This window comes from Ammodytes marinus (genome assembly GCF_949987685.1).
Source record: "Ammodytes marinus genome assembly, chromosome: 15".
Classification (NCBI taxonomy): domain Eukaryota; kingdom Metazoa; phylum Chordata; class Actinopteri; order Uranoscopiformes; family Ammodytidae; genus Ammodytes; species Ammodytes marinus.
This window is the reverse complement of record NC_137219.1, coordinates 16,833,320-16,859,300: the sequence shown is the minus strand read 5'-3', so window position 1 is coordinate 16,859,300 and position 25,981 is coordinate 16,833,320. Positions and strand designations below refer to the sequence as shown.

Sequence of the window (25,981 nt, the reverse complement as noted above, 5' to 3'; positions counted from 1 at the left end):
GTGTGTGAGAACCTTCACCGTGCCGAGCCTCTCTCTCTGAGGCCACGGTCCCCAGGCACAACCACTGCTTTGTCTTGCCCTGTGAACACACACCCCCCTCCTCTACTTGGGCGCCTACATTTGCCAGGGCCAGGGAAACACAGGGCCACTGCTCCTATTCTTATCCACATCGCTGCTCCTCTTGCATGGATGGTGTGTGTGTGTGTGTGTCAGTGCTGAATGGTAAATTGTTTCTCATGTGGCACACACATCTGATGCTTCTGTCCAAACATTTAGTTTACTGGTGTTTTTGTCGAAAGGAGGAACTCATTCATCATTGTTTCTTTGATTAATTAGACCAAATGAAAGAGAGTTTTTATGTTATTTTAGGGACCATGATGACACTGTCTTGCATATTATTAGGATCATCTGGACATGACCAGAGTACAGATATCTATACACCCTACTTGTAACTGTACTAACAGCCGTACTAAAAATGGAATAAAGCAGTAAGTGGATAAGAATCTAGCCGCTGGTGGCCCCCTTCCGACCAGTGGCTGCCGCCTCCCGTCACATTGCTCATTCCCCCCGTGTGTCAGAAGGCTGTGAGGAGCTGCAAATGGCCCTTTCAAAACACACGGCAGCTGGAACACGGGGCAAAGGTGACCGGAGCAGTTGGGGGGGCACAGGGAGGGGGACAAGGGGTGGGGGGAGTGAGTGTGTGTGTGTGTATGTGTGTGTGTGGGGGGTGGGGGGGCACACGAGATGAGCAGCTGCAGCCTCGAGCCACTGTTCCTATACACCACCACCGTGCCACCATCTCTCTATAGCTCTAACAATTACAGAACAGGCTCCGGAGACCTGAACAAAATGTGTGACTTTTTTCAAACTATTTAGTCCACGTAAATGAAGGCATCATTCCTGTCTTGAGCTTGAAAAAATGTATGCTTAATAAAAACACAGCCTGGACCTGGTGTGGTCTGGGGGTTAAGGGTTGGAAACAAAGGCACTGGGTACATGTGGTGCCAGGGAATTCCACACAACCCAAAGCAGGATTAGAGTGAAAAAGTCCTTAAAAGTTCCCAATATAGTGCACTGATCCTCCACATTACAAAGGAAGATTGATAGTGCTTTGTATCAGTCTGGATACTTTCACAGATGCACACAGATGTTTTTATCTTATCCACAGCAAAGGTACAAAAACAACAAAATAAAAACAAAACAAACAAACAAAAATAGAAAATATCATAGGAGGATTGCAAATTCAATTCAATGTATATGAACTTTTTTATTAAGTCCATCTACAAACAGGTCTGAGTAAAAAGAGACAACACATTCATGCAACTTTAATGATTAAATTTGAAGCCTTATTTAACAAAACAAAAAATGTAATTTAAATATATTTGTCTTTATGGAACTCTGTATTGTCAGACATCAACAGTTGCTCTATCTGCCCCCCCCCCCCCCACACCCCTCCCTTCACGGGACAGGTGTTTTAATAGGACAGCCCATTTGATGTTCCCAGTGTACTCTGCTACTTGCTGCCGCTGTGTGAATTCACGGAGTAGTACAGAAGTTATTGTGGCCGCGCGATATCGCGAGACTTGTGCCATTATCAACCTGCTTGACACACAGCAGCGCTGAGTGCAGCCTGCCTTGCCAGGGTCGGACTGAAGCTCCAAGAAACGACAAGGAGAAGCCAACATCTGGCTGCACATCATGAAAGGACTCCGGGGCTTGTAGGAGAGAACACGACGGACCGGGCGGAAATAAATGTGAGTAGAGCGTTTTGGTTGTTTTGAAACGTTGAAAGCGAAAGTTAAAAGAGTGTGTCCTCGCTCGCCGCTTCGTTCAGCGCAGTTGGCTTTGCTGTGAGTTCCTGTGCTGTTTAAAAGGCTCCTAGCAATGCGAATCCCAACACGGACATGAAGCTCGGTTTACTGCGCCCTTGGCTCTCCTCTCTCCGAATTACACTTTTTATTTTTTTTCCTTTTAATAAAATATCACCAAATGCGCGTAGAATTATTCTTTACGCACACAGTTCTCGGCAGCATCCAACTTTAACATCCTAATCACTTTCTTTTTTTTTCTTTTAGCCTTTTTCGGTTGTGAAATGGTTCCTTTAAATTAATATTTCACGTGTGTGCGCGTGTCTCGCGAGTGCGTAAAAGGACCACAAAGCGTTTTATTCTCCTCCGCGGTTGTCGGCTGCTGTTTTCTTTGCTAATAAATTGCCCGATTAAACAGAAAAAAGTTAGAAATGTCGTGCGCTCTTGTGACACACTTGTACATCTCGTTTTCTTTTCTTGTTTGGGTACAAGTTGTGTCTCTTATGGACTGCGTGGCCCGGAGTTAACATATGGCATAAAGGGGAGCACAGCTGGAGGTAGCGTTTCCATTGCGGTGATGTCAGAGCAGCTGACTCCACAGCTTGCAGTGTAATTAGCAAACAGAGCACCAGTTTACTCACTCCGCACTGGTCTTATTTTTTTCACGTTCGCCTCCTTCCCCTCCCGATGGACGACTGCTATCAGTCCCGGTCCCCATGCCTGTGCTGTGAACACCGCTGTTTCGTGTGCGTTTAGAGGGAAAGGCGCCCGGTGCGTCACTTTATAGAAAATTTGGGAAGCGCAAGAAGTATAGGCTGACTACCACGAACGGGAATACTTTGGTGGAATTTGGAGAGCGGATCCGTTTACACCGCGATACATGGGTGGGTATAAGCGCAACCTAGCGTATCCTGCCTGCACCACTGGAAATAATGTGGGGTTTATTTTATAAAGTTGGATAAAGTAGCCTTATTGATGTAGGCTAGATCTTTTTTCGTGTAAAAATCCTTCTGAAAAAACTTTTCAAATTGGGAATACTTTTATGAAGTTGCATCCTTAAACACAGCAGGTTAAACGTTCACCCTGGCTCTCACTTTGATTATTTGGCTGAAGTTATTCCTCACATTTTTTCGTGTTTTTGGGTTGCTCCGTGTGTGTTCGCCTCTCTGTCTGATACGCGGCGGCAGCCCCGCGTTGTGCCCTCTAAACGGCTTCATTCCGTTTATCCAGTATCCTGTTTTTCCTGTTTTTCATCAGGTTATGAAGGAAGAATGGAGTTCCCAGACCATAGCCGCCAGTTGCTGCAGTGTCTGAGTCAGCAGCGTCACCAAGGTTTCCTCTGTGACTGCACTGTTCTCGTCGGTGAGGCTCGATTCAAAGCGCACAGAGCCGTGCTGGCCTCCTGCAGCATGTACTTCCATCTCTTCTACAGGGACCAGCTGGACAAAAGGGACGTTGTGCATCTCAACAGTGACATTGTGACAGCCCCGGCTTTCAGTCTGCTCCTTGAATTTATGTATGAGGGGAAGTTGGAATTCAACACTCTCCCGGTGGAGGATGTCCTGGCAGCAGCCAGCTACCTCCACATGTACGATATAGTGAAAGTGTGCAAAGGCAAGCTGAAAGATAAGGAACTCTCCCCTCTGGATGAAAAGATGAGCGAGGGCCCGGGACTCAGCTGCCTGGACAGGGAAAAATCCTCAGACATTGAGCTGCACAGTAAGCAGCAGCAGCAGCAGCAGCTCATCCGGCGACAGCCCCACACACAGTCTCAGGGGCTTCACAGGGCCCCCCCTGTCCCCCCTGCCCCCCCTGCGCAGGAGTTTGACACGGACAAGAGCCTAGTCAGGCTGGCTGTCACAACAGATTGTGATAGGTCCACGCAGAGCAGGCAGAAGGCAAACGGTCACTCCGGCAGGTCCCCGGACCTTGTAGGTGTCAATTATGTGTCAGCGGAGGCCGAGCCCTGTGTCCAAACAGCTGGAAAAACAAAAGCTGATGTCAGTAGTTCCACCGTATTGCTGTCCCAGAGGTCCCGGGCTTCGGATGACATGGACTGTGCGCTGGATTTGTCTTTCAAGCCTCTGTCGGCCAGAGATCCCTTACAGCCCTCCTCCTACGTCTCGGGACAGCTGGCCCTCGACAGCCAGCAGCAGGGCACTGAGCCACTTGTTAAAGACGAACACGACTTGCTGTCAGAGCAGGAGGACAGTGAGCCGACGAGCCCCGAGAGCCAGCGCTTTGGGAATAGTGCCAGGAGCTCGGTGGTGACAGGGTTCGCTGCCCTCTTCCCGGGCAACACCGGCTCCACGGCGGCCGCGCTGCTCTCCCAGGAGGAGGAACTGATGGAGGAGGAGGGGGGGGAGCCGGGCCTGGAGGAGAGGAGGGGACGGTTGCTGGGAGACAGTGAGGAGGAGGAGGACGACCTGGCCTCTTCAGACATCTCCACCTCCAGCGGGGTGCTCCTGCCTCCGGGCCAACAGGTGTGTGTGTGCCCCCTGTGCAGCAAAGTCTTCCCCAGCCCCCACGTGCTGCAGATGCACCTGAGCTCGCACTTCCGCGAGAAGGACGGCGCCCGCTCCAAGCTGTCCCCGGACGGCTCGGTGCCCACCTGCATGCAGTGCAACAAGACCTTCTCCTGCATGTACACCCTGAAGCGCCACGAGCGCACGCACTCCGGCGAGAAGCCTTACACCTGTGGCCAGTGCGGCAAGAGCTTCCAGTACTCCCATAACTTGAGCCGGCACGCCGTGGTTCACACACGCGAGAAGCCCCACGCTTGCAAGTGGTGCGAGCGGCGCTTCACCCAGTCTGGGGACCTCTACCGCCACATCAGGAAGTTTCACTGTGGCCTTGTCAAGACTCTCAGCATTGGATAAAAAAACACGCCTCTCACCAGTGGCATGAGCATAAGACAGAATGTCTTTTTTTCATATACACTGAACACAACATTACTACTGAACAGTTTCCCCCATTAGTACACACATGTTGGCAGTTTGTTGGAGACATGACTTTTTGGATTCTACCCCACGTGGCATCACTCCAGTTAAAGATGTAGCAACTGTTTTTAAATCTGGAGCTGTTTTTGTGTACAGCACTGTGTCGTAGACATACCCCATGGTTCAGAGGCAGGCAGTTGAAGGTGCACAGGCTGTTAGGAGGAACACGGGCACTGTGAAGCTCGTGTTTGCTGGATCTGTATGGACGGAGGTGAACAAATCAAGTGATGCACCTGTTTGTTTGCGTCTTGTTTGCTTGTGGTCGGTCTGTTGAGTTGCGGAGTACATTTGCTGAAAAGAGAAAGCATCATCCTATATTCGTACCCCTATGGTTGAAGGATAATGCTAACATATGTTAATACAATCGTCAGAGTGAGTGAGACTTTTATTTGTGCACATGGGAGATCAGAACCGTCCGTGAGTAGCAATATATGATTTTTTTTTAACTCCTACATTATTGTTATAATTATTATTATTTATTTTTGGGGATTTGTTTAGTCCTTAACAAGTAAACTATCACAAGGCAGCAAAACTAATGAAGTTTGACTACTGGAAGTGTAATTATTTTTTTGATGGAAGAAGATTTTTCTTTGTTTGATTGAAATGAAGTCGGTCACCGTTTTATGTCGTTTATAACGAGAGACGAGCAGACCATTATATCACCCTATCGCTCTTGCCTTTTGGGAGAGCTACCAGCTCTCTGGTTGCTAATGTGAGCCATCACATATTGATGGAATGGCCTTGTAATTGCTACTTAGAAAAGAAGTTGTGTAATCAGACGAGGGGTGGAGAGTACTTTAAAAGCTAATGCCTGTTAACACTGGTGCCTGCTGAAATTCTTCACTTAGTGGACTTACTTAAACAAGAATGAGAGATTTTGCCATGCCTTCTTGACGAAATTCAGGCCTTTTTAAGAACAATAAAAACAAAAAAATCTGGATAACACTCCAGGTACCAGGTGGTAACAAAGGTAATTGTCTGCACTGGAATGCACGTTGATCCACGAGTGTCCTTAATTTAATCATTTACCAGAATGTAATAAAAGCACGTTAATCAAGTCCTTTAAATGTTTGCCGACTCGTTTGGGTTGAAAAGCAAATACCTGCCAGTAAATTACCTTGTTATTTCCTGGTATGACACAAAGGGTACGGTGACACGGTGTCGAAGGGCAAGCCCTCAGCAGGCAGGGAGGGGACAGAGGGATCCCTGGATATTCAGTACTTTTTTGTGCGTGTGTGTGTGTGTTGGTTCATCAAAGCCGTGCTCCACGTGCCATTCAGCCCAATCTGCTGACTTTTTCTTTCTCAGAAACCAGCCTTTTTTCACATTATTATATCTTCTCCTTACTGTATACGCGTGGCGTGAGTTACTACTGATGAAGTTGGGGGAGCCTTTTCACAAAGTTGTCCTCGAAAATGGATTTCACAGAGATGCTATTTATGGATTCCTAACAGGTGGGCGTAGCACTAAAACAGTTCATGATATTTGTCTAATCTGTCCTGAGAAGACTTGATCAGAAGTTATTTATTAGTTTGACTTGGTTCAGGGTTTACTGTAGGCGTAGTAGTTCTTATTTCTAAAAAGCTGGGAAGACACGGTGTCTTGCCTATAGCTTGGTACTACTTATAACTGGTATTGGGGAGGGGCTGTCTGTTCTTTTTTCCTCTGTGCAAATCGAGTTACTGTAACTGTATTTTAATATACCATGTAGAGAAATCTGTGCGGCGTATGTCAAGATTTGTCACATGGAACCTAGAGAAGCACTTGTTTATAGCATGCATATAGTTTTCAACACTATTATCTAGGCTGCTATTTCTTACTATATGTATATTTAATGTAAATATATATTCTATTTATCAAACTGTTTTGTTTCTTTTTCCGTGTTACAACACATGTGAAGGTGGAGAGAGTCAGGTGTCTTATTAAGGCTGCAGTCTCTTAAAAGCGTCACGTCCCAACCCCCCCCCACACACCCCACCTTCCCACACCCTAGGGAGTCTGGTTCCTTATTTTTCCCACATTCAAGACTCGATTGGACTCAGGAACAGTTAATACCGCTCCAACTGCTATTTTTCCTCCTACAGGAAACAGTTGTTCACAAACACAGCCACACCGATATGGCGCTGGCTACCTATAGAAATGAGACAATACAGGCATTGTTCCCTCCCCACCACCACCACCACCAAGTCCCAGGTAGTTCTCAAGGGATCATTGTGTGTCTCCCCTCCGAGCCGTGCTGGGGAGAAAAAAAGGCAGCGCAGGTCTCTCTTTGCACTTTTCTGTATTGAATGGATCCATTGGAATGTGAGAAATGTATCTAGCAAAGGGAGACCAAGGACACTGTTAACAGGTGTATTGTTTGAAGGCCTCAAAGAACAGGACCCCCCCCCCCCCTCCCCCTCTCCTCCCAGCATGCAGTAGATAAATACTCCATTGTTCCTCTACATGGAGGAGATACCAAGGTGATTTGAATGCACAGCTATCAAAGGCATATCAGTTATCGGAGTATTGTGCTGGATTAGAAAAACATTTTTGAGTTCGACAAATTGTATGTCTAGCAACTATGACGCCAGAGGTCACATGTTGGTGCTGTGCTGACCACCTGTCCATTTCAACATAGACACACCCTAAGGTGCTTTTTTTGTTGTTAATCAACCAGACTTCTTCAGAACACAGAAGTGAATTGACATATAATATCTCAGCTTGCAATGTGTTTTTTTTTGTTTTTTTTCTAAATGGAAGGAGAGCCCAAGTCTAGAAGGAATCCAACCGTTTCTCTCAGAATCACCCGCAAGTCTGTATTTTTCCACTCCCCGCCCTGACCTGCAGCCAGCGATGGGGCTCGGAGTGAACCAGGCTTTGTGTGTCATTTTGACAAGAAATGGGATTTGGCTACAGTGTTTACTTGCACAAACATGTTTGCATCGCCCTGAGAGTTCTAATCCCCTTTTTGGTTATGGTCTTCAGAACAATAGATAGATTTCAGCTTTTGCGTATAGTGGTTTGATAATAATAATAGCCTCATGAAAAAAAGATATACTTCAATCAGAACACACACAGGAATGTATATGTCACTGTTTAATTTTTTCCTTTCTTCTTCAAAGGAACATTTCTTACCTGGTGCAAATCGCTTGACTCCCTAATGTACATGTGTATAGGTAGAAAAACTAACTAATATGTGAAATTAATATTTTGTCTTTTATTGTTTGCAGTCTTTATTTATACCTCCAGGATGATCACCACTTGTGCCTTGTAGACACACAAATAGGTGCTGCATCTGGAGCCCCCCCCCTTTTTTTCTTCTATATTGTACATTTTGCCCGTTGACCGCGCTGGTAAAGTTCACAGCAACAGTGGCCCACTGAAGGGATTCACTTCCTTAATTTTATCAAAATGTCCAATCAAACAAGCTCAAAGTTTGGAGTCCATCTATTTGTTGCTGCTTTTTGCGAGAGATTACATTGAAGTTTTTTTTTTTTTTTTGACAATTTCTTTTGTTTATCTGAATAAATCTGTATTTTGGACATGTTCAACTGAAGACAAGCATTATTGTGATTTGGCTTGAAAGTGAGCCAATACTCCTGGGAACTAACAGTCCAGTCCTTTAGTTAATGTCACTGTTGAATGTGAAAACACTGAGATTTTGATTGTTTCTTCTGTGGAAATGGCGCTGCTCTTGATCGAGGGCTATGTTCGCCTAACTCATGCTGTATGACGACTTTTACTGATACTGGAATTTTTTTTTTTTTTATATATTTTTTTTTGGTCCTCTGCAGGTTACAACTGTGAAAATTGTGTATAATCATGAGAAATATTTATTATTGCATTTGCTTCTTGTGCAAAACATTTGTCTCAGTTTTCATTTGGTTAAAAAAACAAAACAAAAAAAAAGGCTTCGAACATGTCAAACAATAAAAAAAATCTTTTTAATAGAATTTGTAGAAGTGCCATTAGAATTTAATATAATTTTTTAATAAGAAAATGTATATTTTATAGTAATCAATCGCTTCAGTGTTAGTGGGGTAGAGATTAGAGGACAATCCTTATGAAGAATTGACATTACTTAGATACTGAGGCAATATACTTTGATCTATAACTGTATGTGGATTTTCTTTGTTTGCGCTTTTTGGAGTGTGATTGTGTGTTTGTGTGTGTTTGTGTGTGTGTGTGTGCGTGCGTGTGTGTGCTGTGGAAATGTGACAATCTTGATTTAGGTATTTCTTAAGATTATGCATAGAATAAAATGGAACAACTTTCCTTCTTTGTGTGTCTTTATTCATTGACTACTGTCCGTGTATTTGATTCAAGTTCACACCTTTCAAACATATCAATTTCAGATGGAACAGGTTGAGTCATCAGCATACGATGAGATTAATAAACAAGTATATAAAAAAAAGTGGAAGTAGGCTCTGGTACTCTTACTACTGAAGGACAATACACTCGCCTGACACACAGCAGCAACAATCAGCCAGACTGTGTGTGTGTGTGTGTGTCTCTGTCTCTCTCTCCGTGTGTGTGGAGGAAGCACTGCAATGTGTACAGAGACAACAGAATGTGATAATGCTGCTGGTCTTACAGGCTCGATCACTCTGACACCATAAACTCGGCTCAAGGACGGAGCCCTTTCAAGATGGGCTCCCATTGTTCCTGACCTGTTGCCAATACTTTTAAAAAAGGGAGATAAACCATGGGATAACAAAGCCAAGTCACTTTGTTATGGAGTTCTTACTGAAGCTCTCCTTGATTACATCTGCTACAACAACCTAAACGACACACTCGCATATGCACACACATCTATCTGTAAGTGGAAAAAAAAACCCACATAGATGTCTGTCTAGCCTACTTGAGGGGCTTCATGCCAATTCACTGGACAATTTCAATGGCGAGAACTTTTAATTATTTCACGGCTGCACCATGAAAGAAATCCAGCTGCTCTGCTACGTGATCCCAATGGGGATGTGCTCGGGTTCCCACCGCCCTCCCCCAGCCCCAGTCACAGCTCACCCACTCTGGGAAAGCCATACAGACAAGGGGTTGCATCCAACTGCCCCTGCCCCCCATCTATCCTACCTCTCCAACACACACACACACACACACACACACACACACACACACACACACACACAGCCCCCAAAACCACGGCCCCAAACCTCGGCCTCATCCCACCACTCTATTGTGTGCGTGGGTAGTAGCTCAGCCAGGCCATTGTCTGGCCCAGCTCCCCGGCACGTACTTTATGCACAAACAGACGACACAGCGGCGCTGGCCCAGGCAGCTCCAAACATAAAGAAAACAATGTCCTCCTCCCAAGATCATTCATAAACACCCTGAACAGCTCCCAGTAAATAAGGGCCTTCTGCAAGCCAGTGCAGAAGGCCGCCTCACTCTGTCCACATCCGCAACAGCAGCAAGCAGGCCTCAGAGCGCTCACTGGCACCAACACCTCACATCTGCCTGATGTGGATCCAGGGCTCAGACTGCCTTGTGTGTGTGTGTGTGTGTGTGTGTGTGTGTGTGTGTGTGTGTGTGTGTGCCATTCTTACAGAGCAAAAACCTTCACATGGAAAGTAGGGCCCATGTGATAAGGCTTAGCCGCAGGGCGACGAGCTGGGATATGTGCAGTGTGTAACTCGGTGGTGTAATAAAACATTCCTCACCAGTGGCTCAAAGCCGGCCTCATTTTGGCTGGGAGTATTTTGTGTGTGTGTGTGTGTGTGTGTGTGTGCGTGTGTGTGTGTTTGCGTGTGTGTTAGAGGTACTTGTGAGAAGTTGAGAGGAAAGTTGTAAGTGTCCACCGCCTCAACAAGGCCAGCGGTGGGAGCCCTTGACCTCTGAAGGGACGGCCTGCCAGGGACAGCTGGTGTGGCCTGTGTTTATTTATTTATTTCTTAACAAAAGACAGGTGGTCACACTTGAAAAGGGCACACAAACAGTCGCACACACACAAGCTTGTGTACACACACACGGGTAGATTGCTTTCTCCCTCTCCGTATCAACACATGCATATGGTTATCATCCACTTAATTTTAGAGGAGCCATTCTTTTGACTTTCAGGAAATCCTGTATCACATTGCACCCACAAATAAACAAAGGTTTTTTAGTTCCCACTTAAACATATTATAGCATGGTGTAATAGAAAAATCTCAAAAGGTAAACATTATTGCCAACTTGTGAGGCGTGAGGCTAAATCCACGTTTTGAAGCAGCACTAAAGTTCTAAAACCAAGTCTAAAGCCTCAGCCTGGACTGCATTTACCTCCATATAAATTGCCACAAGTGCATAAATACATATCAACTAGTGCTCTCACACTGGGTTGGCCTTTTTTGGAGTGGCTCGCCCTGACTAGTGCCAAGACAGTGTGTCCTTGGTCCACTGTACAGCTGTCACTTACTCACACTCGTTGACGCATATTTATAGCAGCAGCATCACTGGGCTTGACGCTCGCCCGCACTCAGACCACAGCTGGTCCCCGAAAGAATGGGGGGAAAGACAAAGCCACGTGCTCCCGCTGGCTGGCCCACTGCAGTTGGTCCTGTCTGGGAGAACTGTGGGTGATTATGTGGCCCCCTTTCTCCTTTAGGCAGACAACCCATGCCACACACACACACACACACACACAAATGTAAAAAGGGGGGGGGGGGGAGAAGATGAGGAGCATTGGTGGTGGGAACACACCGTGACCTCACCCTTCCCTCTTTGGGTGTCACGGATGGGGATGTGCTGAAAACATTGACAGCTGCAACCTCTTATTTTGAAGGGCACAAAAACCACATCACATCATCATAGAGTTTGACAGAGAGAATCCTGCTATAGCAGCAAAACTATTTGCTAAGAGTATTGGGTGAGCAGCTGAGATCAAACAGAAGTGAATGGTGGATGAACCTGGAAGGACAGACACTGCTTCCTCCACTGTCACTCATTATAACAATCCCTTTTTTTTCTAAATACAAGGACACCAAAGGGAGGTCTGACGCAATGATGGATCACAGGGAATTGTCTGGAACAACTGGGTAATGAGGTGACTTTTTCAATGTTCAACACAGGGCTTTAAAATATTTGTGGGTCACCTTGACTCATAATTCCTAAATGTGTTACTCATGTGATAAAGACAAAGCCATTCTCCCAGGACAGAAAAGGACAAGAGGGATGCTCCCTCTTTCATTGGATTTGCATTGGAGGATAGAATAGAACAGAGGTGAACAAGTTTTTCCCCCCACTTTTGTCTGTTGTAACCATACATTTCTGCATGTGTAGTCTTACTATGTTCCTTCAGCAAAACACTACATGTATGTACTTATGGACACTTTTGCACATCTTATCAACTAGCCTAAGCTATTGGGCTGCACCGCTGAGTATATACAACAGAGACGATGGACCATTAAGAAACGTTCCCCGATCATGTCCAACAAAAATAAAAATACTTTGTTAGAAAAGTTATAAGCTACTTGTTGATTTGACATATTCTTAAGAGGAAAAAGACAATTTTGTTGAAATAAAAAGGAGCAGGGTTAGGGTGTGTAACACCCAGCCACCAGCCTGAGAATAATGGGATATCAGAGCTGAATTTAATTAGACAATAAAAAAAAAAGATGCAGCTGCACAAGTGAATGCCTTCCTGTCAAGTGTTTTATATCCACCTCCGAGTTCCTTAAAAGCCTTAGCAAGAATTGTGCAGACAACTTGACGCCTTGCTTGCCAGCAGCTGTCTGTTCACTGGGCCAGAAATCAAGCGGTGCCCCTCGGACACCAACTGCAGAGCTCCCCAAAGAGCGGAGCCACAACTGGCCCGCTGAGCAGGGGGATGTGGCGCTCAACAACAGCAACAGCCCAAGTGTGCTTTTGCAGTAAGCTCCAGGAAGTGCACTCATCCAAGCTAATGTCTATAAGACCCACGTCACGTGATTGCTTCCTATAAAAGGACTTCTGCCGCTGAGGACAATTACTCACAGCGCACAATGAAGAAGAGATGATGACTGCATCTCAAGGTCGCGTCTAGCAGGGGTGAAAGTAGCCAAACTGTCTGGTTGTGCTCAACCTCTGGGTCGTCTTTGTTTTAATAAACACTTTTAAACGCAGATTCTCAAGGTCAGTCCAGCCAGGCTGGATCTGGATTTCCACATTCACAAGGCGAGCCCAGACACAACTGTCACACCTCCACTTAAAGAAGGTTGAGGATGTGCTCGCTTAGCATAGTGAGATAAATGCATGTGTCCAGTTGAGGAGAGACGACTTGTGCCATACCCTCCGAATATGGCCCAGTCTAAAAGGAACTCATCCCTCAACGGAGTCCTTGAGGTGTGCTGCCATCTGCTGATGTCTTCTGCAACATAGGAGGACCATAGCTAGGGAACATTTTAGGGCCATTGGCAGATTTCCGATGCCTGTGTTAAACAATTCCCTTACCTCGCCCCTCCAGTCAAAATACACACTGTGACAGATGCACCGAAGAGATACGACATCATAACCTTTAACTGTGTACAAAAAAGTTCAAGTTTATTTCAGTTACTTTTATATTGCAATACATATAAGAAAACATAGGCAACATTAAAAAAAAATCTCAGGCATAAAATTCATTCTTAGTAATATTTCATGAGTGGAAACTATATATATATTTCAAAGATAAACTCCTGATCCGTCCTTTGGTCCTTTTACGTCGAGCAACTGCAGCACATTACTTGATCGTATCGTCCGCTGTAACTGTGGAAGAGACTAAATATATTAATTTCGCATTTTATTCTTGAAAAAAGAAAGAAGAATATTGCTCTCCCTATTCGTCACACTCATTGGGAGCAGGTTCAGTGGAAAACCAACTTATAGCTTTACTTCACCTCCCTTTAGTTAACCAGGCTGACACATTCTTTTAACTCATTTTCTCTCAATCCAAATGGATTAGAACCAAACACAACCAGTAATAGTACATAGCAGACGCACAAAAGGAATGCCTTGCCAGCTTGTACACCCTTCTATCTCATATTAAAAAACACATTTGAACGCTAAAGCCATGATTTGCCAAGTTTAACCTAACCTAATTAACCTTAGCATGCATGGCCTCTCCATTTAAAAATAGACCAAAATTATACTTTGAAGCGGCGGGCGGGGGTGGGGCACCTACTGCATTTGCAAAGAGGTGAAGCTTTACAAACATGGCAATTTATTAAAATCAGAATTTTCGAAACAATGACGATTGAATCAATTCAAAGTGACGAAAATGCAATTGTTGCAAGTAAACAATACATCAGAATTACAAATATTACTGATGTAGATACAGCCGCTTACCTCCAACAATAGCTGACATCGATAGCATTAGCTTGTCAATATATCTGTGCATTAGGACGTTTAAACCTTTTGGGGAAACTTACTCTATGATGGAGCAGACGGAGCAGCAGAGGCTGGAGCAGTCGCAGCACTGTCGGGTACAGGAGGAGCAGGCTAGACGCTCACATTGGGAGCATTGCGACATGGAACCCTGGCTCTTCTGACACACACAGCAGCCGGTAGGGGCCACTGCCACACCTGGACACAAGCACACACACAACCAATGAGCATTATAGTCCAGGCAAAATAGCGTTTTTCATAGAATAAATTGTAAAAGATTTTTTTTCAGCTCAGATCATTTCTATGAGGTGTCCAGAACAACATACTAAAAGTCCTAAGAAATCCTAGTTGAGGAAATATGTTTAATTCTCATCAACCCGAGATGTGTGCCAATAAGGCTAGACACCAATAAATCCCAATAGGGCTATTTTTTTCCTTTAGTCCTATCAAAATGAAACTTTACACAATGAAAGTATCCATGAAAATGTAAATGTTTTGTATTACAAGTTTCTTTGAAAAAAAAATTTAATATGCAAATGAGCTATACACTAATCGTACATGCCCAAAATAAACCCAAATAGGCTTAATTTTTTCCTTTACTCCTACCACAATAAAACGTTACATAGTAAAAGTATACTTGAAAAGTAAAACATTTTGTATTACAAGTTTCTTTTTAAATGAATTTGAATATGCACATGAGCTCCACACTTATTGAATATCCTATCATCGTACTGCCAATGGGTGATGGCGATGCTGCTTTTAGACTGGCCTCTAACCTGAAAAACTGCCTGGCTTACTTATAACAGGTGCCTCTCATGAATTAGACCCCCCCCCCCCCCCCCAGCTAGTGTAATTTTTTACTTTTTTCAGTGCCATTCCCTTTCCAATGCCAAATAGACGAGACGTAGAATCACAGCCTGAAATGGCATGGAGAAAGAGGAGATTGTCAGACACCTTGGGACCAATTAACTCGCCTTTTGGAATTTTATTTATTTTGACTATCATTAATAAATTTTTATCAATACCAGTATTTTTTATATGAAATAACAGATTTTTGTTTATCAATTCTTTACCGGAAATCAATTGTTAAAACTGATAAATAAATTATTTGACAACTTTTGTATGTGCAAAAGTTTGTGAACCCTGAGCTGCATTGCTTAAATTGAGCAGGTAAACACAATCAGGTGGGCCAAATTGAGTGATGAAATGGACCAATGTAATGAGAGATCTTTAGGGAAGTAATTGGGCGGCACCAGATAAAACACAGATAAAACCCGGTCAGTTTAGGCTCACCAAAGTGAACCCATACAGGTCAGACATGCCAAAAGGGAAAGACAATCTCAGAGGATCTCAGGAAGAGAGATGTGATGTTGCACATTTGTCTGGGGACAGCTATACATTAATTTATTTGGTTCTTGTGCCATAAACAGCTTGTGTGCATTCAGATCAGTATGATGCAACAAGAGTACTAACAAGTCTGTGTCATCACCTACTGAGACTGTGTCTTTTGTTCTGGCAGAGGCAATGGCAGTTTGGACAATGAGCACATGTGCTTTGCATGGTTTGTGATACACCATTGTTTGTCTGACTTACAAGTTTCTTTGAGAATGAATTTTAATATGCAAATGAGCTATGCACTAATCAAATATAGGCTACCCAAAATATATCTGCATAGGCTTAATTTTTACCTTTACTCCTACCACATTAAAACTTTACAAAGTGAAAGTCTACATGAAAAGTAAAACATTTGTATTAGAAGTTAACTTATAATGGTCAAGGCTTTCCAGAAGGGGTTGGTTGAACGTCAGAACAGGGGTCACATCATACTGCAGAGCTTGAGTTGCCACACACCTCAATGTTGAGTATATGTAGGATTCATCACTGGGATCAAGATCAATCATTGGAAGGAATGTTACTGAAACTCTCTCAGGGTGTTCATCTAGAAGATGCAAGATCTGCATCATACCAGACCATGATGGCCTTTGAGAGTGAAGGAGTAGGGATGTCTTCCACAAAACATCCAGCTGTGATGTTTTGTTATCTGCTGGCAACAGAGCCAGTGGCTGATACACAATAGGTTCACGTATAGGAGGACTCATAAAGTACTGAATGTGTATGCAACCAACCGCAGCAATATCTGCAGCAGTCACTTGGATCTTTAAAGGAAAAAATGAAGCCTATGCGGATATATTTTGGGTAGCCTATATTTGATTAGAGTATAGCTAATTTGCATATTAAAATTCATTTTCAAAGAAACTTGTAAGATAAAAATGGTGTATAACAAACCATGCAAAGCACGATGCAGATGTGCTCATTGTCCAAACTGCCATTGCCTCTGCCAGAACAAAAGACACAGTCTCAGTAGGTGATGACAGACATGATAGTACTCTTGTTTAGGGGTGGGAAAAATAATCGATTTTCCGATTAATCGCGATTCTCTCGCGAACGATTCCGAATCGATTCATAAAAGTTAATAATCGATTTATTAAAAAAGAAAAAAAATTATATATATATTATTATTATTTTTTTTACTAGTATTTAATATTAGTATTTCCTACGCCACTGCGCATGCACACCACACAAGTGTGAGTTGTTAAAAGTGGCGACAAAAGGGCAGAGAGCAGCAAACCCATGTGACCTGCACTGGCTTTGTGTCTGTTTACGTTTTTGTATGAGAGCTGAATTCCAAGCCATACTTTTTGCACAATGTGTTGAAATGACAGAAAATAATAGAATAGAAATCCTATAGAAACATGATTCACAAGAGTATAAAGAAAATTAAACTGAACCGGTTTAGTTTTTACATACTTCCATATTGTGTTGAAATGCAAGCTGCATTGATTATTGCACTGGTCATAGAAAGTCATATTTGTGACAAGAAAAGCTTTTTCTCTAATACAATATTAGAGAAGGTAATTCATCTGTTGATTGTTTTTAATTATCATTACAAAAGTAGGAAGTGATTAGCAAACTCAGATGTGTATATAAATATATTTTTGAAAATCACACATAGGTATGTACGTAAAAAAAAAATTGCATCGAGAATCGATTTTGAATCGAATCGTTGACCTCGGAATTGAATCGTGAGGTGCTAAGAGATTCTCACCCCTACTCTTGTTGCATCATGCTGATCTGAATGCACACGAGCTGTTTCTGGCACCAGAACCAAAGAAAGCAACAAAAACAAGACGGATATGGTGCATAAAGTAGACAAAGGAGTTACTTGGTCCCAAGGTGTGTGACAATCTCCTCTTTCTCCATGCCATTTCAGGCTGCGATTCTACATCTCGTCTATTTGGCATAGGAAAGGGCATGGCACTGGCCTGGAACTCCAGACCTGCCACTAGGCGCTGGCAAATTAAATGTGCTGCGCCTGTTGGTCTGGGCACTCTCCATTGAAGCTCATTAAATATGTCAAGAAATCCTGAGCTGCGTTTTAATTGGTTCTATCTGATATGGGCGGGCCAGAGCCCTATGTATGGTGCTCTGGGGCCTCGACCCTTTACAATTTGGAAGACGGCACTCAAATCTTTCATTAGCAAGTAAGAGGAATGTTCTGTTTTGCTGACCGACCACGGCAAAAGTTCAATTTAGCAGTTAATCCCGCTGTTTGTTAAATGAACGGGGCTTAATACGTCACCTTGTTCATTGCTCTGATTGGATGTAGTGCTATCAAATTGCATGCAGTGGTATTTGAAGAGACAAATCTAATTCATGAGAGGCACCCGTTATACCCCTGGCAGGTAAGCCAGGCAGTTTTTCAGGTTAGAGGCCAGTCTAAAAGCAGCATCGCCATCACCCATTGGCAGTACGATGATTGGATATTAAATAAGTGTGGAGCTCATGTGCATATTCAAATTCATTTAAAAAGAAACTTGTAATACAAAATGTTTTACTTTTTAAGTATACTTTTACTATGTAAAGTTTTATTGTGGTAGGAGTAAAGGAAAAAATTAAGCCTATTTGGGTTTATTTTGGGCATGTACGATTAGTGTATAGCTCATTTGCATATTAAAATTCATTTTCAAAGAAACTTGTAATACAAAACATTTAAATTTTCATGGATACTTTCATTGTGTAAAGTTTCATTTTGAAAGGACTAAAGGAAAAAAATAGCCCTATTGGGATTTATTGGTGTCTAGCCTTATTGGCACACATCTCGGATTGATGAGAATTAAACATATTTCCTCAACTAGGATTTCTTAGGACTTTTAGTATGTTGTTCTGGACACCTCATAGAAATTATCTGAGCTGAAAAAAATTATTTTACAATTTATTCTATTTTTGGCCCCAAAATGCCTTACTTTGCCTGGCCTATCAAGCAAAAGCACTGCAAGGCAAAAAGTAACCACAGCGAGCAATTCAATCTGTGACGACCCTGACACCTGCTGGCGAAGAGCAGGAACTGAACTAACAATTTGCTTTCAGCATCGGGAGTGAAGTTGTCATTAAAAAAATAAAAATAATAATTGCACTATGCCAGTTTCAGGGGAAGCGGTCTCCTTTCCCCATATGCAGAGCCTGCAGTAAGTTTACAAAACATATTTTGTCTATGTGTGTATGTTCTTACAATTGAATAAATCTATACAAAATTATTCTGAAACACCTCAAACTAATCGCAAGACTAGAATAGGTTTGTAAGGAAAACTGTGGGACCTGCTGCTGTAAACAACGACAGTGAAATAGTTACTTTTAAAAGGAAGCTTTCTATCTTCTAAGTTTTACAGGGATCCAATATTCCTGTGAGGAAAGTTTTTCTATTCAGTTATGAGAATATACTTTAGAAAATGTTCACTTCTCTGACACACCGAATGATAGTGCACCTTTAAAGTATAGGTGGACACGTCAACATAAAAAAAAATACGCGCATGACTAAACAGCTGAACTGTGTGATTTGAGTGTTACTTCAAAAAATTAAAAAATACCCATTTGTGCTTCCCTAGACAATGGAGGGAAGGAACACAAAGTAGGAATTCTGTACTAAAGTTGCTGTACTTGAATCTACTATTTTTTACGCTGCCTTCATGAGGAGCACTGGATGCAGCCTTATTTTTTTAAAACGTGGGTAAAGAGCAAGTTTAGCAAGCTTTTCTGGCAGTCCAAAGAATGAAGACCTTTAACTAATAACGTCAGCATGTCTTAGGGAGGACACAGTCCCAAAATCAGCCTCTTCACTGCTCTGCTGTCATCAGTAGATGTCCCTGTTCTCACATATTTGGACGTTGTTTACTTTTAAGCTTCAATAGCGTTGAGGTTTTTCCGTTTTGACTGTGGACCTCGCCCAAAGCCGAAATGTAATCTGGGGGTTTCCCCCAATTGCAAAAAAAAAAAGTAGTTCTATGAAACAGATGTTTGAATGGTTGAAAGGATACCGTCTTCGGTCGACCGTGGAAGAGGTTGTACGCATGGCAACAGGTGGTTTTAGAAATATGATCAAATTTGTTTTGTTTGACAGATCATTGGTCAACACTATAGCCTTCCTTTCCTCCTTATTGTCCGCCCAGGCTCACCCTGAGCAGCGTTTGTTTTCGTCAGTCTCCAGTCATGTCCAATCAGCGTCTGTCCTCTCAGCAGTGCCTGGCTGCACGCAGGTGTCTCAGCTAGTCCAGTGGGCTGCTGCTCTCCGGTCCATATTTTGCCCACCACAGCCTTGGCACCATTGAAGAGCAAATTCTTCGTTTTATCTGTGAAAAACAAAGAGCCACTCATGAGCGACATTACATCTGATCAACTCAGCTGACCAAACCCGAGAGACATTTCCGACACAGTAAAGTCACTCCGTCGGCTGTGAGGTAATTCAGAGGCCAGTGACAGCGTATTGACAATGATTACCTTGTCCGACAGTCATTTTACGAAAGTGCTAACTGTCAAAAGGCCTAACTATTGAGTTCTACATGACTAGTCGTTTGAGGAAAATGGGCAAATGTAACCAACGCGTTACTGTTACATACCAAACAAACGCACAGACGAAGCTAACATTAGTAGCATGCAGCGATGTATCCGCGCTAGCGTACTTACCGTAGATGTCCTGCTTGTATTTGTTCCCAAACACCCCGAAATTATTCAGCTCCTGTTGTCCGATATGTATTTTATATTGGGACGAGAAGGTTTGCGGAAAAGGACAAGCTCGTTTCGGCATTTTGGCTTCAAAAAACAAAACAAAAAGTCCTGCTACAATCCCATGGACTCCCACGCTTGTTTTCTTGCGGGAAAAATAAGAGTAAATTGACAGGGAACCAATCACACGCATCCTTTATTGTCACGTGAAAGCTAGGAGCCAATCCGATAACAGCTCTGCTGTCACGTGATTGTTTGCTATATATCTGCAGCTGTGCTACCTTCATGTGCTGTCGTTTTGTACATTTTGTACAAATAATGCGTGTTTTGTCATATCATATCATCATATTCATGAACTAATGAATGCCTACCATAATAGCCCTATATAGGCCTACCTACCTTCACAACTATAAAAGTGGTTTATGGATTATTGCATCAACTGATCATGTTTACTTTACATGCAGTCAAGCTGGGCTCCAGAAAACCAAAGAGTATACTGAATGACCTAGGCTACATAGGGCCCACACTGAATATATAAAAACATTGGTTCTGTTTAGATTCGTGATACAGTCATATATGGACACTTATGGTCAAATCTAATAATTATAATACATTGTATTTGTATAGCGCTTTTTTAGAAACTCAAAGTCGCTTAATAATTGTATAGGCTAATAATAGAGCAAATATATTTGACTGCAACAAAATGAACATAGTCATCACCGCTCCAGGGTTACACAGGTGTTTTGTTTATTAGATAATGAGGAGAAGATCAATTTAAGTAGTTAAAAGATGCCACATCGTCAGTGCTTCCATCAAGCGGAGATAATGGTGTTCCATTTAGAACATCTGGATCATGCACTCTCTGGACTTTCCAACACCAACCCACTTGACTATACAGAGAGAGAAAGAAATGGGAAAAAAGGTTAGACATGTTGAAAAACCCATAGAAGTCCTAACAATCACATGTTTGAAAAATTGTCTGCTCTGCAGTACAAATAGTGCCATCCAATGGAAATAATGCATTCCTGCAACACTATTTATTTTGATTTGGAGACCTTCAGGGGATGTATTGTTGACCCTAGCTTTCTGCATTCTTCCATATTAATTTGTGTGTTCTGCAAAGTAGATTTAAGATGTGCAAAGCTGGATGTTTTGAGTCAAACGTACTGGGAACTCCAATGTGGTTCTCAATGAAGCGGATGTAGTTTTGTGCCTTGGCTGGGAGGTCATTCCACTTCCTGGCTGCAGAGGTGTCCGACTTCCAGCCGGGGAAGGACTCATACTCAACCTCCACCTTTTGCAAAACGTCCATGTTTGCTATGATTGAAAAAAGAAACACATTTTTAACAATCTTTAACTCTGTGTTATATGTCGTCAAACACAGAAGACGGGTGAGGCAGTCCTGATCTGCGTAAATGCGTTTTTTTTTCTGTTAAATTACCTGGGAAATGGGGAATTCTTTTTCCATTGATTTTGTAGGCGACTCCAACTTTGATTTCATCCACCACATCCAGAATGTCAAGTTTTGTCAAAGCAATGCTGTTGGGCAGGTGACATTTTTATTTGAGAACTGTTCATAATTATCATGTCATTTATGAACGTACAGGGGGGGAAAAAAAGAAAGCCTGGAAGGTAAATAGTCTTCAGTATTCAAACAACCGCAACACCAAGTGATGCTTTGCTTAAACTGCCTCTAGCTACTCACGCGGTGAAGCCATTAATCATATGAGCGTATCTGACGATGACAAGATCCAACCAGCCACAACGCCGCTTCCTTCCCGTGGTTACACCCACCTCATGACCCCTCGTCTGCAGCAGCTCCCCTACTGCCTGGAGTAAACAGAGGGAAGAAGAAAAAACATCTGTAAATTTATAACAGGCCTAGGCTACATAAACAAGAAGCCTCTGGAAACCTGATCTAAAATAGCAAAAAGCAATATATGATGTCTCAATAAGCTTTTACAAAAATCTGATTAATTAATAGCTAGACATTAAGCCAGCTTGTTTGAAAGGACTGTGTGGGCGTGGCTCCCAGGCTCATGTATCAAACAGTCTCCATGGCAACCGTCACTCAGTCATTTTCAGTTCCCATCTCAGTTTTTTAGAATGTTCGGGCAGAGAACTGCCATGATTGGTTCAAAATACTTAATGTGTCATAAAGAACCAGAGCACCTGGTGAGGTTTCCTTATTAGCCCCCCACAGGTTTCTGACCTGTCCAACATGTAATTATGTAATATTTTGTATTTGAATGACTGTGTGAAAACCAATAAGATAACATAAAATCAAAGCACAACCCCCTTCATCTAAACCAAATGTAAGGAGACCTTATCATACTTAAATGGCAATATCCATCTTTAATTTGGATTGACAAACAGGCCTAACTCTTCTCCGATGCTTACTATTGCCACTAATTCCCAAATCACATAGGTAGATGGATTGTGTGGATTTGGCTTTAAATGATCATGCATTTTATAAACCCACAGAAACCAAATACGCAGTGACTTTGCTGGTTAGAATCACAGCTGAGTACAATAACACATCACATGGGCTGTGGGGGATAACGTTTTTAACATCCTGACCTACTGTATATCCCTAAAGTCAGCTCCCGTGACAAGAAACATAACCCCAGCTCACACACAGTAAATATATCCTGAACCCGGACTCTGGCCCTAAATTTATCCCTGTGAAACACATGTGATCTGCATGAGAGGTAAAGTGTGTTTGTGTCCATCTCCCACTAAATCTGACAGCTGCACTCAGCCGAAGAGGGACCCCGCCTCTCCCCTGCCCTTTCCCCGCGCCTGTGGGTCAGCCACATGGTCCCGCAAACAAAACGGTACATGTCAAGCTCAATATCAGCGGGTTACATGTTCACGCCATGTGTTAAGGGGCCAGAAAAGAAAAAGAAAAACAACTTCTAGTTTTCATGTCCCAGAGATCTTGCTGATTTACTTGGGGGTAATATACCGAACTCTTACATTGAGTTGCTCTGTGGGGAAGGCTCCGATTCCAACCCGGGTGGTGTAGGCCTTTGATACACCAAACACATCGCCAATATTCAGGGGAGGGATGCCAAGACCGGTGCACGCCCCGCCCACGGTGCAGTTTGATGATGTCACAAAAGGATACGTGCCTGTGGAGAATATTTTCGTTAAGTTTGTTTTAGCGCCGACTCCTTTCCGAAAGAGCCGAGAAAATCACATATGTATTTTCATTTTACCCCACCAAAGTCAATGTCGAGGAGGGCGGCGTTGGCCCCCTCAACCAGAATTTTCTTCGGAGGTCCATGGAGAGCCTCGTACATGTAATAGACCCCGTCTCTGACCATCGGCCGCAATCTCTCTCCGTAGTCCTGCACGTAAACCCGAAGACAGAAATGTGTTTTTTCTTTTTTGTTGGAAGCAAATGGCAATCATTAATCAGTCACTCGTCGTCAGCCCGTTTCTACCTTGAGTTTCTTCAGTTGATCCTCGACGTCAACCGTCAAGGCGGGATACATGGATTGATACTGGCGGACAAGGTTCTTGAATCTGAAAATGGAAGGGTAATCATGAACTGTGTCACAACTGTGTGTTTACAGTGCCGGTCTTGGGCACATTCCCATGATGCACGACCCTTTACCTCGTGGAGAACTCCTTAAAGTCGCCCAGGAGGTCACATACGCGCAGGCCTGTGCGAGACGCTTTGCTGGAGTATGCTGGTCCAATGCCCTTTTTGGTTGTTCCAATGCTTACATTGGGAAACACAAGAGGTGATAATGAGTGGAATGAATGTAGATTTGTACTGATTGCAGTGTGCTGTAAACGTTGGCGGGCCTGGTCTGGCTTTCACTGAACCATCTCCTGCCTTTCCTACCACTTACTTCTTTCCCTCTTGTGCCTGTCTCTCGGTTTCCTGTAGGCCATCGACCACCTGGTGGAAATCAAACACTGCGGGGCGGGGAGACGGAAAAACAAAATCAAGCGAAGTCCAGCTTCACACACTTATAAAAGCCAACATCTCTAAACAGTAACACATAGTAACACATAGTGTACATACCAATGTGAGCTCTGTCTGAGACAATCAGTCTTTTCTCCCAGCCTTTCAGACCTGGTCAGAGAACAGAAATCATGTCCATGTGAGCGCCGATTTTCATCTTCACTAGTGCATTAAGTCTCAAGTGTATTGTTCCTTGAAAATACCTTTCTTATCGTTTTTATCTCCTTCCTCAAACAAGCCAGGTAGATGTATGACGACTCCGTTACCTGCAAGGACAAAGGAAAAAGGAATATGTAGACTCAACTGCACTAATATTATCAATGAAGCTCCCTCTGGAAAATGCAAATGAAAGCCATTACCGATGAGTGATATGCTTTTGGTGTTGATGATTCCACTGGGGAGGAGGTGGAAGTCATACTCTTTGCCATCCACGACCACTGTGTGTCCTGCATTGTTGCCCCCCTTGAGACATAAGCAGGGTACACATTACAGAAGGTTTACACCACATGATCAAAAACAGTTTGATGTTCACACCCTGGAGCCAGCACATGAGAGTCGGCCACATACACGCACGTCTCATGTTATTTTCACGAGGCAGCAACAGACTGCCCTCTTCCCAATTTCACAGAGCTTTTCCAGCACCTATTTTAACAGACTTGGCTGGTGCCCGGTGGAGCCTCCACTTCGTTCCCCTCTGGCTAAGACCTGGCCTTCTCACATATCAAGCCTCCCTGAGAATGTGACCTCTCTCCGGCCCGGTGGGTGGGGCTTTCAAGCCTCCAGAACACAGGGTGCTAGTTTTGTCAGTGGATCAAGTGCAACAAGTGCAACACAGCAACTGTTGGCAGCTTTCACTGTGTGCTCTGGTGCTCGAGTGACATCTGAATTCTGACCATGTCTTATGGAAAGAATCTGACCCGTTTGCAGTAGTTTTTTTGTTTGAATTAATTTATCTCAAATCTAATCCTTCCCTTATGTAACCTCTTTGAGATCAGCTGAATGAGGGTCAGTGACAGCAGCTCTATACAATAGGTTTAGGAAAAATAACTATAGAGGAATCAGGCTTATAAAGGTGCATATGCAAATGCTAAAATCATAAATAAGGACATCTGGCCTTCTGCCTGTCAAATGTTTCGCAAATTTGAGTGCAATGGTCTATCACTGTGACATTTGCATTGAGTGCACCGTTAGAAATCTTCTCAAATGGCTCAATGAGTCGAAAAGGTTTCCCAGCTAGCAAACGCGATATTCTGACAACTTGAAGTAACTCATACCAGAAATCTCGCACGTAGTCTACTAGAGTTTTCAGAGCACCTGTTGCGCTCCCCCAGGCGGCCAGTAACTGGCAGCTCCCATTAAAGGTTATTAAATGAATTCAGCAAATAACACACGGACACACTAGTAATTTACCTGACATCTGCAGACGTAGTCGGCTTCTGTCGCCAACAAATCGACGACTTTCCCTTTACCCTCATCTCCCCATTGCGCGCCGAGCACCACCGTCACTTTGTTGCCCGCATCGTTGCGCGATCGCTTCTGGCCGCCCGCGGCGGGTTGAGACATGTTTTTGTGGTCTTTCGCCGACCAGGTGAGGGACATGACGGTGGCTTTGGTCCGTCCGTTTCAAGAAGAGTGGACGGTCTGCGATGGGGGCATTGCCATATCTGTAACTCCATAGCCGATGATGTCAGAGCCAGACGCGCACAAGTGCGCAGCTGTGCTCAGGCAAGCTGTCTCCAAGGCTGTTAGAGCAACGACGAATGGCCTTTAAGCAACGGTCACGGGGGATATATGAAGGCAGATTCACCTATTGTAGGCTATGT

General features: G+C 43.5%; 3 protein-coding genes across 3 annotated transcripts; 1 reads left to right on the top strand and 2 right to left on the bottom strand.

Annotated features, from left to right (window-relative positions):
- The first annotated feature begins 1,677 nt into the window (after positions 1-1,677).
- On the top strand, positions 1,678-4,775 carry zbtb42 (zinc finger and BTB domain containing 42). Its single transcript, XM_080042118.1, has 2 exons — positions 1,678-1,754; positions 3,066-4,775. The coding sequence occupies exon 2, from the start codon at positions 3,080-3,082 to the stop codon at positions 4,685-4,687; it is 1,608 nt and encodes a 535-aa protein (XP_079898244.1). The 5' UTR covers positions 1,678-1,754; positions 3,066-3,079; the 3' UTR covers positions 4,688-4,775.
- An 8,507-nt stretch (positions 4,776-13,282) lies between these two features.
- On the bottom strand, positions 13,283-20,320 carry siva1 (SIVA1, apoptosis-inducing factor). Its single transcript, XM_080042076.1, has 4 exons — positions 20,141-20,320; positions 19,633-19,806; positions 14,167-14,320; positions 13,283-13,504 (listed from the first exon to the last, which is right to left on the bottom strand). The coding sequence occupies exons 1-4, from the start codon at positions 20,259-20,261 to the stop codon at positions 13,456-13,458; spliced, it is 498 nt and encodes a 165-aa protein (XP_079898202.1). The 5' UTR covers positions 20,262-20,320; the 3' UTR covers positions 13,283-13,455.
- Positions 20,321-20,902: 582 nt separating this feature from the next.
- On the bottom strand, positions 20,903-25,799 carry adss1 (adenylosuccinate synthase 1). Its single transcript, XM_080042894.1, has 13 exons — positions 25,569-25,799; positions 24,518-24,620; positions 24,362-24,424; positions 24,219-24,269; positions 24,043-24,109; positions 23,802-23,909; positions 23,629-23,710; positions 23,406-23,532; positions 23,159-23,313; positions 21,885-22,009; positions 21,621-21,718; positions 21,347-21,496; positions 20,903-21,069 (listed from the first exon to the last, which is right to left on the bottom strand). The coding sequence occupies exons 1-13, from the start codon at positions 25,755-25,757 to the stop codon at positions 21,017-21,019; spliced, it is 1,371 nt and encodes a 456-aa protein (XP_079899020.1). The 5' UTR covers positions 25,758-25,799; the 3' UTR covers positions 20,903-21,016.
- Between the last annotated feature and the right edge of the window lie 182 nt (positions 25,800-25,981).

What these genes read in the sequence shown, in the direction of transcription:
- zbtb42 (XM_080042118.1), top strand. Translation starts at nt 3,080, where the DNA reads ATGGAGTTCCCAGACCATAGCCGCCAGTTGCTGCAGTGTCTGAGTCAG.
- siva1 (XM_080042076.1), bottom strand. Translation starts at nt 20,261, where the DNA reads ATGCCGAAACGAGCTTGTCCTTTTCCGCAAACCTTCTCGTCCCAATAT. An exon ending in GAAAACAAACGCTGCTCAGG is followed by an intron (nt 14,321 to 19,632) that starts GTGAGCCTGGGC and finishes GCTTGTGTCCAG; the next exon opens with GTGTGGCAGTGGCCCCTACC. An exon ending in TCCGTCTGCTCCATCATAGA is followed by an intron (nt 13,505 to 14,166) that starts GTAAGTTTCCCC and finishes TCTCTTCCACAG; the next exon opens with TTACAGCGGACGATACGATC.
- adss1 (XM_080042894.1), bottom strand. Translation starts at nt 25,757, where the DNA reads ATGTCCCTCACCTGGTCGGCGAAAGACCACAAAAACATGTCTCAACCC. An exon ending in TTTAAGGAGTTCTCCACGAG is followed by an intron (nt 23,711 to 23,801) that starts GTAAAGGGTCGT and finishes TTCCATTTTCAG; the next exon opens with ATTCAAGAACCTTGTCCGCC. An exon ending in CCTCCTCGACATTGACTTTG is followed by an intron (nt 23,314 to 23,405) that starts GTGGGGTAAAAT and finishes TATTCTCCACAG; the next exon opens with GCACGTATCCTTTTGTGACA.